This window comes from Numenius arquata, chromosome 1 (genome assembly GCF_964106895.1).
Source record: "Numenius arquata chromosome 1, bNumArq3.hap1.1, whole genome shotgun sequence".
In the NCBI taxonomy this organism is placed as follows: Eukaryota; Metazoa; Chordata; class Aves; order Charadriiformes; family Scolopacidae; genus Numenius; species Numenius arquata.
The window spans coordinates 8,509,886-8,527,060 of NC_133576.1; the positions used below are offsets into that span (position 1 = coordinate 8,509,886).

The window sequence follows — 17,175 nt, forward strand, 5'->3', positions numbered from 1 at the left end:
ATTTACTATTAACCTGATCTTTCTAATGGCATTTTCATAAAATAGAACTGTCAGTCCTCAAATAATGCAATCACACAAACATTTTTGAAGCATTCCTTTTATTTTGGATGTATGCATCGACAGTTTGTTCGAAGTGGATCTGAATCTATCCATTTTATTATATATGTTTCTATTGCACTTCATATATGTCACAGTCCTGTCTGTACAGTCATTCTATATTTCCATATGTACAACTCACAACTAACATAATCTTAATCCCTTTAAAATTTCCTTGAAAATAAATTCACAGATAATCCTCACCCTCTAGTAAGACACAAAGAAAAGGCTCGAGGGGAAATAGGACTTGAGGGAATTGTTGGGGAAGAGAAGTGAAGTCCTCCATGAATTATGCATATATCCATGTCTTACATGCATCAAAAACAGGTGTGTGGTTTATTGTGATAACCAGGACAGCCTCATGGATTGGGCAGGGTTACAATTCATTGTTACATTTGGGAAATTTAGGAAAGAGACAAGTCAATGACTTGCCAAGTTTATTAAGTAAATTTAATATTGTGATTGGGAATTTCTGTCTTTCAGTACCTCACAAAAATGATGGGATGATGATGATGATCTTATCAGCTAATCATGCCTTCACACTTTGCCACACAGCCCAAAGAATAGAGAGGAAAATGGTGTATGTTACACTGCAAGTCTCTTTTTTGTCCCAGATGGAATTTTCCAAATGGCTAACTACATTCTCTTCTCTTTATCACTTAAATGGTCCCACAAATTGCAAGTGGAATTTCCCTCCTTGCCTCCCATGCTGATGCAAGTAGTGGGTTATAAAAGGGTGGTGTTTGTCTTTTTTTTTGTAAGATATTAGTTTCTACTATGAGGCTCTCTGAAAGGGTTAATAACCCAAATATGTCTGGGAACAGTATTGAACAGAAATAAGACTTTTATTTTCATATATTGTCAAAGTCAAAGCCAGAACACAGCTTCACATAAGGCGCTCTCATTCCGAGGATGTTGGAAAATTGTGCAAAAAAAATAAAAAGCCACAATCATGATTCAAAGGATGGTGTGGATGCTTTAGAGCTTAATGTTAGCAGACAATCTGTTTAGCCCCTGAAAGGGGAGGTTAAGAGGTGACTACATCATATGGTGTAGTATCTTCACTAGACAGACAAATTCAAATGAAAAAATAAGGCAATCAATTCTTCCGTTATTAGTCATCAGAACAAATTCATCAGGACTAACTAGATGCATTTTTGTCAGACACTCTTTAATCAGAAACAAGTTTTATTGTATTTAGAGAATAATTATGGGGCTAAATGCGAAGGAAATTGAGAGAAACTTAGTTGTCTGTGATACACAAGGTGTTCCAATGGTACTGTTTTAGCTTTAAACTTTATGGATCCTCTTTATGCAACAGAATTTTAATTTTAATCTTAAAAACTACATCTTTCTAAGTTTCATGATTAGGAAGATAAAGCATGACCATGAGTCACAGCAGTGTTTTCTAAAGGGGATTGGAGATAAATCCCACAGTAACTTGTGATAAAGTGGTCCTGGATTCTCTAACAAACTTGTTCTGAAAGGTGAAAACTGCTCATTTTTTCCAAGCATTTGGATACAATCTGAGGATGACAAGTGTATACGGTATTAACAACTCTGCTGCCAATCAGGGGAGATATCTAAAAAATGAACGCTTGCAATCTAAGATTAATTTCAAAGCTGTAGAAGTTAATACCATGTGGAAATGAGTTCTAATTGTGAAGTGAGGTTCCCATTTAATCCAGATGAAGCTGCTGCAAATTTTCCAGCCTGCTACAAAATCCAGACAACTTGCTACAGAGTTTAGGTGTGACTTATCATAAGTTACACTGGAATTTGCTTAAGACTATCATAATATTCTTATATTATTAGAAGAGAAAAGTCCTTGTGCAGATATATTAAAATTCACGTTCATGTAGATGGCCAAGAAAATGGCACTTGTATTTAGGATTTAAATGATATTATGCAGACAACTCACATACTATAGGCAATCTTGGACAGAGGAAAGAGACCAGAGAAAAAAGTAGTGGGAAGGTAGAAAAAAGTAATTCACTGCTGCTTTATTTTTCACAATCTTTTTACATATTGTGTGTCTAAAGATTTGATAAATTTCCTATTTCTTCAGTTCACTACAAGTATAATCTAGAATAGCTGTGCTCTAAAAAAATGTCTCTCTTTCTCTAGGCTGTGGAACTATTACTGTGTTAGAAACTCTAATGTCACTGATTATAAAGAATTTCTGAAGAATTTTGGCATAAGTGCAGACACAGTTAAAGAGAAAAGTGCAGAAAGTGAAGTTCTGGGTAAGTGCTCAGAAAAGGAGTGGAAACTGTACTTGATGGATCCAGTTTGCAGTTTTTTAGGACATTGGTAGACACTGATTTTCAGCAGATACAACTAGGGCAGGGAGGAAAAGAAAGCCAGTTTCCTTTGGCCTGGGAAATTCTACCAAGTGTGTGTGAAAACTGCATTTAAAATCAAAAGGTTACATATTACATGGTCCAAAAATAAAATCACCAGTGCAAGCTCATAAACTTTCATAAATAATTTGTCGCTGCAACTTGGAATCTTGTAGCATTTAGAAAACTCAGTTTTCACCAAGTATTCGATCATACTGAACTTCAGAGGTTATCTTCGTAACAAAGAACTTATATTCTAAGACAGCAACAAAACGGTGAACTTGGACAAGTTGGGGAGGTCAAGGTGACTGTAAGACATTTTTTGTCAGCATGACAGTATTTTCAAGCATAGCAGCAACCTAACTTATTGGAGTGTTGGGAATGTCTTTGTTGTAGGCATCAACCTTAAGGATGTTTAAGAAGGATTCATGGACAGTAATTAAGTCAGTTTGTGAATGTGTATGGGCAGGTCCTGTCAAATATAAGGGTCAGCATAACAGTAGATACAGAACATATTGGTTTGAATATTTGCAAGACAGTCCAAGGTGGCACAAGGGGTTGTTCCTGAGTGAAAGGTGATTGGTGTCTATGGAGATGTGAGTTTAGGAAGGTGCTCAAATTAAGATACTGAGAAAGGCCCTTCCAGTACATTTAAAAATAATTTAAATCTGTTTGCATATCTTGAAATTCAATTTAGTGTATTTACAAAGATATTTTCTCCGTCACACATGTACACATATGATATTTTGGCAGTTGGATTTTTCACAAGTGTGAGACTAACTGCTAATTAATTTTTCATTTATTTTTGTTTAAAAAAAAAAAGTATTTAAACTTACCTTTGCTGAAGAATGCCAGTAAAGTCTTACCTGTACTTTGCAGGCTAAAGAGCATTAGCTTCAAACATGGTCTCTTTCATGTTTTACTACTCAAAATTTAGCACTTCACAAAGAGAATTACAGAAGAATAAAAAAAAAACCTATCCTGGTCTAGAAAAGCGAAGCCAGCAGTCCAGAAGTCTGAATTATGATTATCCTCTTCCTGACAAAAAGTCTTCCCTTGGGTGGTAGGAATTATTTTTAAATCAGTTTTTGAATAGATGGCCTGATGTTCAAAGGCCATGAATACCAACAGTTCCCATTGGCTTCAGTAGGATCAGAAGAAGCTGAACTCTTTTGAAATCCTGAAGTCAGAATACCTAGTATTTTAATAATACTTTTTCTCCTCACCATTTTACACGACCACGGTGTGACTATATAGGTTTGTAAGTTTGTGCAGTACCATCAAAGATTGCTTTGAAACCATTACTAGAAGTAAATAGAACTATCAAAAATAGAAGGATTTTTTTCCCATGTGGGGTACTGAAATTGTGGAGAAATAATCTTACAAATTAAGGTTCCTCCTCTTTCCCAGTAAATGTTGTATTGTGCATGATTAACCCTCTTAATTAATCCATAAAGTTAATGGGGCATGGAACACAACCTCCCCTCTCATTCCACCATAGGATACCTCACACATTCAGAGACCTTGCTTATGGGGTGTTCCTGCAGCCTTATTGTGCTCACGTGTCTTGAATTCACCTCTTGCCCTCTGATTCCCAGTTCCATCTCTTTCACCCCCCCACTTTATTTTTCACCCACTCAACATTGGTCTAAAAACAGATTTTAGAATCATCCAGATAAATTAGTGGTAACCTCTCTGGTTCATATCTGAGGTGAAAACTGAGTGATATTTGTTTAATCAATATTAGTACCCAACTGAAACTAAATCAAAATAGGGCAGTTCTAAATGGAATTGAGCATTCAGACAAATTATTTTCAAAAGTTTAAGTAATAAAAAGTATAGCTTTATTTACATAGGAAGGAAAGTCTGTGTTCAGCAGGCCACTGAGCGGGCCCAGGGAATAGTGGAGAGCATGCCCTAAGCACAGCGTAGTCACACTTTGGTTTCCTTTTCCATACACAACAACATTTTGTTTCCTATGTAGCCCCACTGGAATAACCTTTGAAAGAGTTTCGTGCACATACTCTTTGTGCATAAGGCTCTCAAAATGCCTGTGTCTTGCCTGTCACAGTGGTTGCTGCTGTGCTCTGAATCAAATATAACACATTTGCAGCAGAACCGTTATCCCAAAGAGTACACATGCCAACAACACACTAGGTAGAGCAGTATACAACAAACCACCATCGTAAAATGAGCTGCTCAGGCCAGCTGAAATAAATATTCCACAGAATTGGTTTGGTTTTGCTATTGGTTTGTTGTGGTGGTTTTTTTTTTGATGGGGAATCATCGAGGAGGACTGTTTGACTTCCAGTAATTGGAAGCTCTTCCAAGGACTGTGGGAGCTAAGACGGGACAGTGAGACAGGAGTATGTGAAGGAAATGGAAAAGACAAGAGGCTTTTCAAGGTCAATAGGCATGTTTTTTATCAAAGGCCTATAAGGACATTGTCTTCCATTTTCTGAAAACATATTTTTGGTAGAGGACCATTCTGGACACATAATGACAGAGAGAGCTAGTTTCTAGTAGTACCTTCAGATACAAAATGTAATAAAGTTACCTGTTAAGATTGTAGGTTATGTGTATAACGTTTTAGAAGAAATATAAAATGAAAAACTACTATAACAAATGCACAGATTAGTTAACATAACTTTGAACTACTGATGAAGTCTGAAATACAAGAAAATACAAGAAAGTTGTAGTTCAGGTTTGAATTAGTCTGTTTGTATGTAAAGATTTATCCAGTTAACAAAAACAGTCTTTAAGAGTTTTAGATGGCTTTATTTCTTTGAAGCTGACAAAGCTGCAGACCTTGCTAAATCATTTTTTTTTTCTAACAGCACTAATCTGCCAGAAAATAAAAGAGAGGGAACAGAAGCAGAAAAAACGTTTTCTCCAGTCTTCACCAGAAAAAGTTTTCCTACAGTCTTCACCAGCTGAGCGTGCTGTGACAGAGCGCAGTCTGGATAGCACCGAGAGGGCATTTAGAGAAAAGGTAAGAGAGTGCCATTAATACCTCAGAATACTTTGTCAGGTGGAGAAGCTGAGGCAAACCATCACAGGAAAACAAAATTGCCAAGCTTTGAGGCCAGTTAATTATACCAACTTCTTTTATGAACAAATTCCATGCACAGGGTTTCTTGTTTGCTTTTAAAGCTGGTTAGCAGAAGTAGCAGCTCTGTTTTATTTTGTGTGTTCCAGTCTTGCTTATTAGATTCACAGCATTAAAAATGTACATATTAGAACTCCCAGATTCCTTCGGCTAAAACAAAATGAGAGTGCATCAAAGCTTGATGGGTAAGGTGTTTCATAATGTGAATTGCTAGATCACTCTGTCAGATCAAAGTAAGTAATGACTTACACTGAGTAATGACTAGTTATCATTGTCAGACAATTATTTTCTGACCTGCATGAAATAAATTATTATTGGACAGGTGCTACTGCAGAAACACATTTCTTTATATGTGGTGGCGAGCTTAGAATAGAGAGTGGAGCTGGAATAGACATGGGAAATGACCTCTCCACATGCTCTTAGATGTGATCTTAACTGAAGAGAGTTGGGGAACGTGATGGTGGAAAATGACTGTGTTCCAGCTGCTTTATGGGAAGGTGAAAAGAAAGAAAATTTTCCAACACTCACTCTTGTGCCTTCATGTCATGAAAATCCTGACTCTCTAAGAAAAGAGAAGTTGATACTGTGCATCAAGACTGTATATTCTACTACAAACTCAATTGCACAGATCTGTAATTGTGCTTTCTCGGCCTTGAAAAGACAGGAGAGGAGGGACAAACAAGGCTATAGGGACATTCAACATCTTGACCCTTTTTCATCTTCTATATCTTTGATATGGAGGTCAAGGCCTGGATTGGAAGCACAGTACATCTCACCTTACAAGCCCTCCCAGTCCTTGATGTTTATTTTGGGCTTTCTAAAGTCTCTCTATACATTATCTTTACACTGTGATTTCGGCAGTTTTGAATGAACAATAATCAGCTTAGAAGCAGATGGGATACTTGTCAAAAAATGGCGGGGGGGAGAAAAGCCTTAGGGATGCTTGCAGTATTCAACAACCCAGTGTGAGCTACAATTTCAGAAAAACAAACCAGTCTTCCTATTGTTTCATGAGCCTTATCAAAATCTGCAGTAAGTCAACTTTCAGGCATTTTACAAGTCCCATAAGCAAAACACATCCACACAGCTCCTTTGCAACATCCCATGAATTAAAAAAATAACCAAAGAAATGTGTGATATGTTTATACAACAGCTATGTTAACTATTCTGTGTCTTCCCACATTTTCCAGTATTCATTGTGCTAACGACCCGTTTTAAAAAAGGGAACTTTGATACTAGGTTATGCCATGGATGGTTTTAAAGTTAAGTTAAGACAGGTGTTATCAAACAGGCTGATCCACCAAGTATTTTTAGCTCTGAATTTTGAGGCAGAGTTATTATTTGAGAAACTTGTCTGACTTGTCATTTGAGAGTGTGTGATTGGGAATACTGTTTTGTAGTGAGCTTATTAATTAAACATCTGACGGTCAGAGCATGCCAGGGTAACCTATTTGATCAGTTCACAAAGAAGAACATTTGAAAAGGTCTTGTAAAAAATGCATTATTATCTTAAAAGCTTTATGAACTTGATTTTTCTGAACAAAACACTATAAATTGTATTCATTACAGCTGTGTTCAGCCTATGAGGACACTGAAAAAGCCTTCAGAGCAATTGATGTCAGTCAGAGTGGATTTGTGTCTTTGGATTACTTGAATTCAGTTATAAATGGCTTTATATTTCCTTTGCCAAATGAAACTTTTCAAGAGCTAATGAATAGGTAAGAATCATATTATTTTCTTAGGGGACATTTTTTAGCACTGCTGCCTTATAACTTTATTATTGCTTTTTGAGACTATCATCATTAATTCATCTTACTTGTGCCTGTGTTGCAGTGTATATGGCACAGGATGTAAAACCTGATATAGCTGGGTATAAAACAAAGTTTTTTTCAGTAAGGAATATAGGTTTAATGGAGTAGAAGCTTTAACTTACTGCTTTCTTACTTCTATTTGGTCACAAATTTGTGTTTAATTTCCTAAAGGGAGCATTATTCTCTTGCATTCAAATGACTAGTGATGTGGGATGGTGTGAATTTGCTGGAAGAGCAGCTTCATGACTTACCACCATATTCGCATGGTGACAGTGTGAGTCTACAAGCCTGTCCTTTTTAAATATGCTGGTGTGGCAATGAAAAGAAAGGCAGAAGTGAAACTGAATTGGATGAATGAACTAATGCTGAAAGCTTTCACTTAGTCACTGAAAAAGGTAACTGAAGGGACATTTCTGTGCTACATAATAATAAAAATTTCATACATGGAAATTTGAATTTAAACTAAAATGAGGCAAAAATCTTTTGAATGAGGCTTTGACATTGTAAATATTTTTATTAAAACTACTATGAAGGTTGAGAAATCATGCCAACTACTGGATTCAAGTCAATGTACTATTTTACTTTAACCAGGCATCTTTGTAGTATTACGACCAAAATTCAAATCATCTTGTGGGCAGTACAGTGTCCAGAAGATAGACAGAAAACATTTTCTTGCCCAGCCTCAAGAATCTCAGCATACAGTTTAGGCCACAGGACATTTTCCAAAATGTGATTTCCTGGATATGATCACTTCAGCATATGTTGACTAGCTTCCTAACTTGTATGTCCTTTTCAAAGTCAAAATATCACAGGAATGGATGTTTTTGTGGCTTTTGGTTAAATCTAGTCTAGGATCTCTCATGATTAATCTTTTGTACTCAGAAACCAAAAACTGTGAGAAGAAAACTGCCAGAATATACTTTATACTTGTTGGCAATAGTGCCAAGGGCATATGGCCAGTCAAAGAGAAAGGAAGAACAACTTAACTCTTACACAGCATTTTTACTCCAAAATATTGCTTAAGCTTACAACAACAGGACAAGGCACCCAAATCATACAGTGTGAGGAAGTCAGTAACCAGATCATGCATTACTGCTTAATAATTCCACAATTTATAGTCTATCTGTGTAAATTGTTGGAAGAATAGAATCATCTGTGTAAATAATCAGTTGAGTTATTTTTTTCTTTATATGCACTAGTTAGCTGAAAGCTCAGTGCGGATATACGTTTTACAGCAGCAGGTGCTGTATGAGAGTGTCATCTGCACTAACCATATTGCTTTGTGCATTCAGCAGATAAATCTGATTTGCTTCTAGTCATTCACAGTGTGATATAACAATGATCAACTATTACTTTGTCAAAAAATTGCTATTACAGTTTTTTTTTCAATTCATGTCACTTGCTAGTTTAAATCTTAAAGTAAATCTTCCTCCTAAGAGCAGTTGCATAATGGAAAGATTTCTGCATGTATTCTTCCACTGGAGCATTCTCTAGCATTTGAAAAATATAGTGACATTTTAATGATGCTGTAAACAGAAATGTTCAAGCCTATGTATGCCATATCTCTTAGGTGATATTTCTCAGATGATGTAATTCAAAAGCTCCACCGGGTGAATGGAACAACAGCAAAAGTTCCTCATAGTCATCTAATTCTAATAATGAAGTAACTTCATTGTAGCTGATAATAAATGTAATAGTAATTGATGGGCAAGGGACATGATTTCAAGGTTTTTAAGATTCTATTTAAATAATATGACATGAGATGTGCCAGGGAGCTGTTTATAAGAAATAATACATGACAGCATTTTATGGTTGCTTGAGGTATTTACATCTCATGGGCTCCTGATATAAAATTCAGGGCCCATTGAAGTCTATGCAATTTTGCTTTAGACTTCAGCTAGGATTTCATCCTTGACTGGTTTAGGACCAGATTACCCATACACTTATCTCTCGGTATATGTCCCCACTGCAGCAAGATCAAACACATCAGAGGCAGACCATTGAGGTGTACTTCAATCAAAGGACATCACTCATCTGAGTCCTGAATACCCTGCATTCCTTCACTTCTACTCTTGAAAATTCTTTCACTTAGAAGTAAAACATCGTGAACTTGAGTTTATATAAAGAGTTGCATAAAATGAAGGAATTAATTTCACACTGTTTCGTCATTCCCACATCAGAAATATTTTGGTTTTGTTTTGGAGCTTTGCTGTGGGTTGTGTCCCTTCACAGGTTGAGGGGTGCGAGTGAAAGGTATTCTTGTTGACAGTTGAGGGCAAATTATACATGCCCAGAATGAAGGCTTTGCCGATGGAGAATCTAACTTCTAAGACTCTTTTCTGGTGGCTGCCAGGATTTCTAATTGGTGACTTTTATTTGTGATGTGAGGTAAATCATCATGCTAGGTTGGTCAGGACTTTGGCGAACATAACATCAGTTAAAAACACTAGGACAGTTTTCAGCAGCAGAGGTAGTTTTAAACTTTTTGTGTTACCCTCATGCTTCATTCCTTTAATTTATGATTTGTATAAAAGTATCAGATGCTAAGGCACTGATGGTTAAAAATTTCTCAATGGGCAGTGTTTTGTAAAGGATCACTATGAGATATCACATGGTTTTACCAGGTATCTGTGTTGTCACAGCTCTTAGCAGTCAATTCTTTGGGAAGTGTACTTTTTTGTACTTGTACAATACCATAAGCATACTTCCGAAAAGCCATGCAGAATTTATTTTTATTAGTTTAATAAACTGGCTGGCCTACAATAGTAGATAAAATGCTGGATTTCCACTCACAAAAAATGCACATTTTTTCTGGCCCTACCGTGGAACGATCTTTCTGTGCCTCAGTCATTCTACCTATTGCATGTAAATATTGTATTTACTGCCCTTCTAGCAGCACTTGAAAGCTGAGGGCCAGTATTCTAACTATAAAGAGACATTGTTTTGAAATTTAAAAAATGCTCCAAAGTCCTTCCTCAGTTTTAATTCCCACTGACTTAGTCTTGTCTAAATAGGGCTTTTTTCCGTTTGATCCACAAAACTTATTGCTGGGAAGTTCCGCGCACCCCCTGCCTCCTCTCCCCAGCCCCAGCCCCTGTGAGGGCCTGATACATCCCTTTCCATGATAAAACCTGCAAGAGAAAAGTGCTATGTTTGCCAGCCACAGGCAGAACTGGAAGAGCTCCACAATCCGTTACCCATTTACAGAACAGGGAAAGACCGCTGCACCTTGTGAACTGATCAATGCCACCACCCATCATAACTAGTAATGCCAGACCTTCACACATCCGCATTAGTATTTCTGCCTCAGTTCCCTTCAGCTCCCAGGATTTTGGCAATTGTCACCGCCGAAGTCTGAGAGGCGATTGTAGGGCTTCTGAGCAAGGAGGTGGAAGTGGGGAGGTCTGTTGCTCTGACTGACGTAGCTTTGGCTGGTTGCTTGTTTTCAGTGCAGAATTACTCTCTACAGTGCGATCTGAGTGATTTAGTAGACCACAGACATTTGAATGTGAAGAGATCTCTGTTGGGGGTTCAAAATAACAGTTGTTATCTTGGCCTTCATTTTAAAGATCATCTGTTATCTCATACTGTTTGTTTCATATTCATTTATCCAAGACAATAATCAGATATGAAATATCTATCCTTCCCACAGCTTTTTTTTAATAACCTATCCCTCAATAGTATTGTTGGCAAAGCCCTTCCCTGCAGGGAAGGAAATGGCTTCCCTGGTGAAATTTCAATGCCAGCACTGCCTCTGTCTTCATTTACCTTGAGTCTTTGGTGCTTGGCCCTTCCCAGTCCCTCTTCTGGGCTCTACTGGAATTGTGCTATTTGTGCAGTGGGAGATGCTCAGCTCTTGACCCACTGAACCTTGCTCTGTGTGTGTTACTCACAGGCAGGACCACTGTAAAAAGTCAGGTTCCCTCCTTGTCCATTAAATACCCGGTGATGTCAGGTTGCGGTTGACCAAAACCCGAATGCTGTGACTCTTGTAACTTTTGGTTTTTAGCTTTGTTTTCTCAAGCCTTGTTGAGCTTGAGAAATTGCTGGATAGTCCAAAAAGGAATTCTTGCATACCTCTGACTGCATTTGGTAATTTTTTAGCTTTGTCCTATGCATCCTGGATTAACAAATGCTCTAAACACCATCTGCCACCATTTTAAGGAGCATCAGGAGTTTTAAAAGCTTTTCTGAGATGACTAGAGTAGCAAGTCAGCATGTTTCTGATAATATCTGAGGGATATAATTGCCTACAAAACACCATTTGAAGCAGGAGTGCATTTAGCCATGCTCATTGGAGCTTTCTGGAGTACCTGAAACTGAATAGGAGATATGCCAATGGTTTGGGGAGCCATGGGATCCGGTCCTTATTGATTTTAAAGTAACTGTTCATGGAATATGATACTAGTTAACTTCCCAGGATTTTTAACATAATTTAGCACTTCCACTACTATCGAAGTTTTCAAATTTGGATACAGTGAACATGATAACATTTTAAAAAATCAACATACCATCCCCCTTAGTTAGTTTGTCTACTGTTATGTGTAAATAATGAGAAAGGATGCATTAAGTACTATCTTATTCTAGACATCTGTAATGTGAATGTCTATGCCTGAACTGCTCCTCCTAGGCTCCATTTTATAGTCACCGGAGAGAAACAACGGGCAGGATTCATCTAACCAGTTTGATATGTCTACTTTAGAATGAGATGAATCCTGTCCTGAAAGTGCCTGTTTCTCCCCAGTGACTATAAAGGGAACTTAGAGTGACTTGCTCAGGTGCAGGCATGTACATTTGGTTAGATGAATTCTCACTTGGGATCTATTTCTTCCACAGCTAGACATTTGGAATTAAGAAAATAAGTTGGCCCAGTTTACTTATTTAGTAACAAAAAAAAGCTCTGCAAGCTTATTCTAATTATGAATGTTGCCCACGTTGATATTATAATCATGATGTGATGTTCTAATTCAAAATTCTTCTTGGAACATAGAGGTTTTTTGTAAGAAAATCTTTTAGAACTCTTTTCTCTTTTAAAAATTAGATTTGGACTGAGAGCCACAGGTAAAATTGCTTGGCAACAATTTTTAGAAAAATTCCAGGATCCTGGAAGCACCTTTGAAAACAGGCAGACAATTCCTATGAGAAAAAAACATAAGTAAGTAGGAAGTTCATTTTTGATGTGAGTAACCTGTGTCTACGTATTTCTTGAAAATGAGTAGTGCATTGACTTGATGGTCACCCTTGAATAAATTCAGTTAAAAAGTCTTTTGGCAATGGTAAGTGCACTCTTATTTTGAAGCCTATCAAACCCGAGTCTTAATGAGGTGATTTATTCTTCCTGCTCTGAGGAGAACAGTGAGAAAAAGAGGGTGAGACATGAAAGCATTGCAAAGATTGTCTTTTTTCCTCTTGCAGAGTAAATCCAGCCGGAGGAGATGAAGCTTTCTCCAGTGACACTGTTCTTCAGAAGCTGCACAGATACATCCAAGATGCTTATCCCCCTTTAAAGCAGGCATTCCTTGTGCTTGATGAAGTAAGAGCAATTATTTTTAGGTGTTGCCTCTGTTAATTACTCTTACAGCTAAACATTTGTGTCTCATATCTGCTTCAAAGTAATCTGGTGGCTGCCGGTCTTTGTTTTCTGTTACTGCAGCACACAGAGTCTGTTTTTCAAGTTTCTTTAACATAGATATGTGCAACCAGGGACTAAATAATCTGTAACAACCTCTCTGATAAACAAAAATTATTGCCACCCTACAATTTCACTGGAAGTCATGTTGGCCAGTTCTTTAATAATCCCTGTGGCTGCCTTTGAACCCCTGCTAGTTTTTCTGTATATTTCATGAAATGTTATGACAGAAATGAGAATTGGTGCTTTCATAGAAGTTGCACTCATACCAGAAAAATAAAGAATATAACTTTCCAGATACTGCTAAGGGTTCCCCTGTTTCTACATCCATGGATTGCCTGAGTCCCTTATGCCTTACATCAGACTGGCAATTTATTTATGCTTTGATTATACACTATGACCTGCAAATCTTTAAGAGTAACTGCTTCTTATAATTAAGATTCTATTCTGGCATATTTTCTCCATTTCTCAATGCAGGACTTTATTAGAAAGTTTGTTCTTTGCTTGTGCTTATTCTTCCCAGCCATGCTTTGTCAGTGGTTTGTTCTCTTTGTCATTTTACCATTCTATCTGCCTTTCAATTATCTATGGTCATCTGACATTTTAAAGTTTTGGGGTTTTTTCTAGGTTATATGTACACATGTGTAGGTATATATGTATAAAAATATATATACAGAACGAGAGAGAGACCTGTGTTTACTCTGTTTATACACACGCAGACACATGTATATGTATGTGTATGTGTGTGCATAAAAAGGATGTATAGCACAGGGCTAAAAATCAGCCCCTGCAAGACCTCATTAGGAAAAAACCTGCTTGAGAATGGGTTAGTATCTACAATTCCATTTGAAAGTTTCTGTTATCTCGTTCTGTTATCTATCACACTTGTTTGATATCTGCCATTTGCATCTGTAGTGTTCTCATTTCTTAGTCAAAAGACATTCCGTTGCCTTGGGCAGCAAACTGCCCCAGGAGAGCAGCGCAGGCAGGGTCCCAATGCCCATTTTGCCTCTGCCAGGGTCCTGGACATCCCTGATAGTTGCTGCTTCCAAGAGAGGGATCCAGGTGTGTTAATTTTCAGCTGTTGACATCCCTGTGTTGACTGGTAACATTGGCTGTCTCGGGATGCAGTGGGAAACACAGTGACAAAGGATGAGGAAAAGGCTGAGGTACTTAACACCTTCTTTCCCTCAGTCTTTAATAGTAAGACCAGTTGTTCTCTGGGTACCCAGTCCCCTGAGCTGGAAGACAGGGATGGGGAGTAGAAGGGAGCCCCCATAATCCAAGGGAAATGGTGAGTGCCCTGCTACACCACTTAGACACACAAAAGTCTATGGGACTGGATAGGATCCACCCAAGGGTACTGAGGGAGCTGGCGGAAGTGCTCACCAAGTTGCTTTCCATCATTTATCAGTAGTGTTGTCTAACCGGGGGAGAACCAGTTGACTGGAAGTTAGCAAATCTGATGTCCATCTACAATAAGGGCCAGAAGGAGGATCTGGAGAACTACAGGCCTGTCAGTCTGACCTCAGTGCCATGGAAGGTTGTGGAACAGATTCTTCTTGAGTGCCATCATGCGGTATGTACAGGACAACCAGACAATCAGGGCGTGGGTTTATGAAAGGCAGGTCCTGCTTGACTAACCTGATCTCCTTCTATGACAAGGTGACCTGCCTAGTGGACAAGGAAAAGGCTGCAGACTTTGTTTACCTAGACATAGTAGAGACTATGACACTGTTTCCCACAGCATTCTCCCAGAGAAACTGGCTACTCATGGCTTGGCTGGGTGTACTCTGCTCTTCACTGGGTAAAAAGCTGGCTGGATGGGGGAGCTAAAGAGTTGTGTTGAATGGAGTTAAGTCCAGTTGGCAGCCGGTCACAAGTGGCGTTCCCCAGGGCTTGGTATTGGTGCTGGTTCTGCTTAATATCTTTATCAATGATATGGACAAGGGGATTGAGTGCACCCTTAGTAAGTTTGCAAACAGCACCAAGTAGGGCAGGAGTGTTGATCTGCTTAAGGGTAGGAAGGCTCTACAGAAGGATCTGGAGAGTCTGGATCTGGACAGGCCGGATCTGGACAGGCCGAGGCCAATGGTATGAGGTTCAACAAGGCCAAGTGCCGGGTCCTGCACTTGGGTCACAACAACCCTATGCAGCGCTACAGGCTTGGGGAACAGTGGCTGGAAAGTCATTGGATGGAAAAGGACCTGGGGGTGTTGGTTGACAGCTGGCTGAGTATGAGCCAGCAGTGTGCCCATGTGGCCAAGAAAGCCAACAGCATCCTGGCCTGTATCAGAAATAGTGTGGCCAGCAGTACTAGGGAAGTGATTGTCCCGCTGTACGCGGCACTGGTGAGGCCCCACGTTGAATACTGTGTCCAGTTTTGGGCTCCTCACTACAAGAAGGACATTGAAGTGCTGGAGCACGTCCAGAGAAGGGCAACAAAGCTGGTGAGGCATCTGGAACACAAGTGTTATGAGGAGGGGCTGAGGGAACTGGGATTGTTTAGCCTAGAGAAAAAGAGGCTGAGGGGAGACCATATTGCTCTCTACAACTACCTGAAAGGAGGCTGTAGCAAGGTGGTGAATGGTCTCTTTTCCAAAGTAACAAGTGATAGAACAAGAGGAAATGACCTCAAGTTGTGCCAGGGGAGATTTAGATTGGATATTAGGAAAAAATTCTTCACCCAAAGGGTTATGAAGCACCGGAACAGGCTGCCCAGGGAAATGGTTGAGTCCCCATCCGTGGAGGTATTTAAAAGACATGTAGATGTGGTGCTGAGGGACGTGGTTCAGTGCTCAGGTTAACAGTTGGACTTGGTGATCTAAAAGGTCTTTTCCAACCTGAAGGTTTATATGATTCTTTGATTCTATATCCTGATTATTCAGGGTTCATCTCCAAACCTGGTCTGCTTTCCCTCTGTCCACTCTTCCACCTGTTCAGGGCTGTCTCTGGGCACAAGTGGATCGCTTCCTACCACAGTCTATCAAGTCTATCAAGTGTGATACCTCCCAGAAAAGCTGATTTTCTTATTGATAAAATGAAATGCAATACCTACTGACTTTGACACAATGTAGGAGGAATACTATGAAAAATGTTCAGTCTCATGTGATCAACACAAGAAAAATCTTCTTGGATGTCATATTTTCTTTTCACACTAGGGTCTGAATAATAACATTTAGCAAATACTGTTCTGCTCAGCTGCTGTATGCGATAGTTGAACAGAGCAGTGATCTCACCAGTGAACTCATTATTAATGTCTAAACATGTGAATTTGTAACATTCCTAAATATTTATATAACCGTGCGAGTGGGTGTTCTGCTATTATGAAAAAAACATGTAAACCAAGTAAAGACATTTCTTCATGTCTTAGAGGTAGCAAAAGTAAGTTTCTTGCTCCTTTTTTTCAGGAGATAGAAATAGATTTGAACTTGAATGTCTTCTGTTCCAGGACTGAAATACATTCATGTTCTTATCTAAAAGTTTTTAATAGGTTCATGCAGCATACTTCTATTCGTCATCACATCACTGCCCAGCACACAAGCAAGTGCCTGCTCCCTTTTTCTTCCAACTGATTATTTTTTCTGAATTGTTCTTGATGTGTTAGAGTCTAAAATGCTACTGGTCCCTGTAAATCCATATTCTGAAAACAAAATCCCAACCTAGTAGCAGTGCTTTCGAATGTGCATGCTAGAAATATAATGTTCCCTGTAACTATTCTACAAATTTGACTTTAAAATGTTGAATCAGATTGATGTTTTATAAAAGCATGAGTGAGGCACCCTTTGATGTTTTTTGTGAATCTTGCAATATTCTGTGATTTACTTTAAAACCCAAATCCTAGAAAAAAATAGTTATACAAGTGTTTCAACACCAAGGAATTAACAATAAAACAACTTCTCTAGCCTCCTAGAATCTTTTCAGAAAAGTTTCTCCATATATTCTGAAACACAGAAACAAAAAGGCATTTAAAATAATCTGAGCAGGCATTTTTCAGTATAAATTAGTTGAGCTTTTTTTTTTACAATAAAAACTATTATTACTATATTTTTATATATTACTATATTACTAAAATATTATTACTATATTATTTTTATACATTCCATTATGTGGAGTGTATTGTTTGATAGTTCTTGTTCTTGATCACATGTGCTGTCCCAGTCACCTAAAGCATTGGCATTTGAGTCA

General features: G+C 38.3%; 1 protein-coding gene across 1 annotated transcript in view; it reads left to right on the forward strand.

Moving 5' to 3' along the window:
* EFCAB6 (EF-hand calcium binding domain 6) overlaps positions 1-17,175 on the forward strand; it is a 117,604-nt gene that overhangs the window by 31,399 nt on the left and 69,030 nt on the right. The window contains 4 exon segments of the mRNA XM_074157980.1: positions 2,224-2,342; positions 5,276-5,430; positions 7,117-7,265; positions 12,400-12,419. Coding sequence (XP_074014081.1) covers positions 2,224-2,342; positions 5,276-5,430; positions 7,117-7,265; positions 12,400-12,419 — 443 coding nt within the window.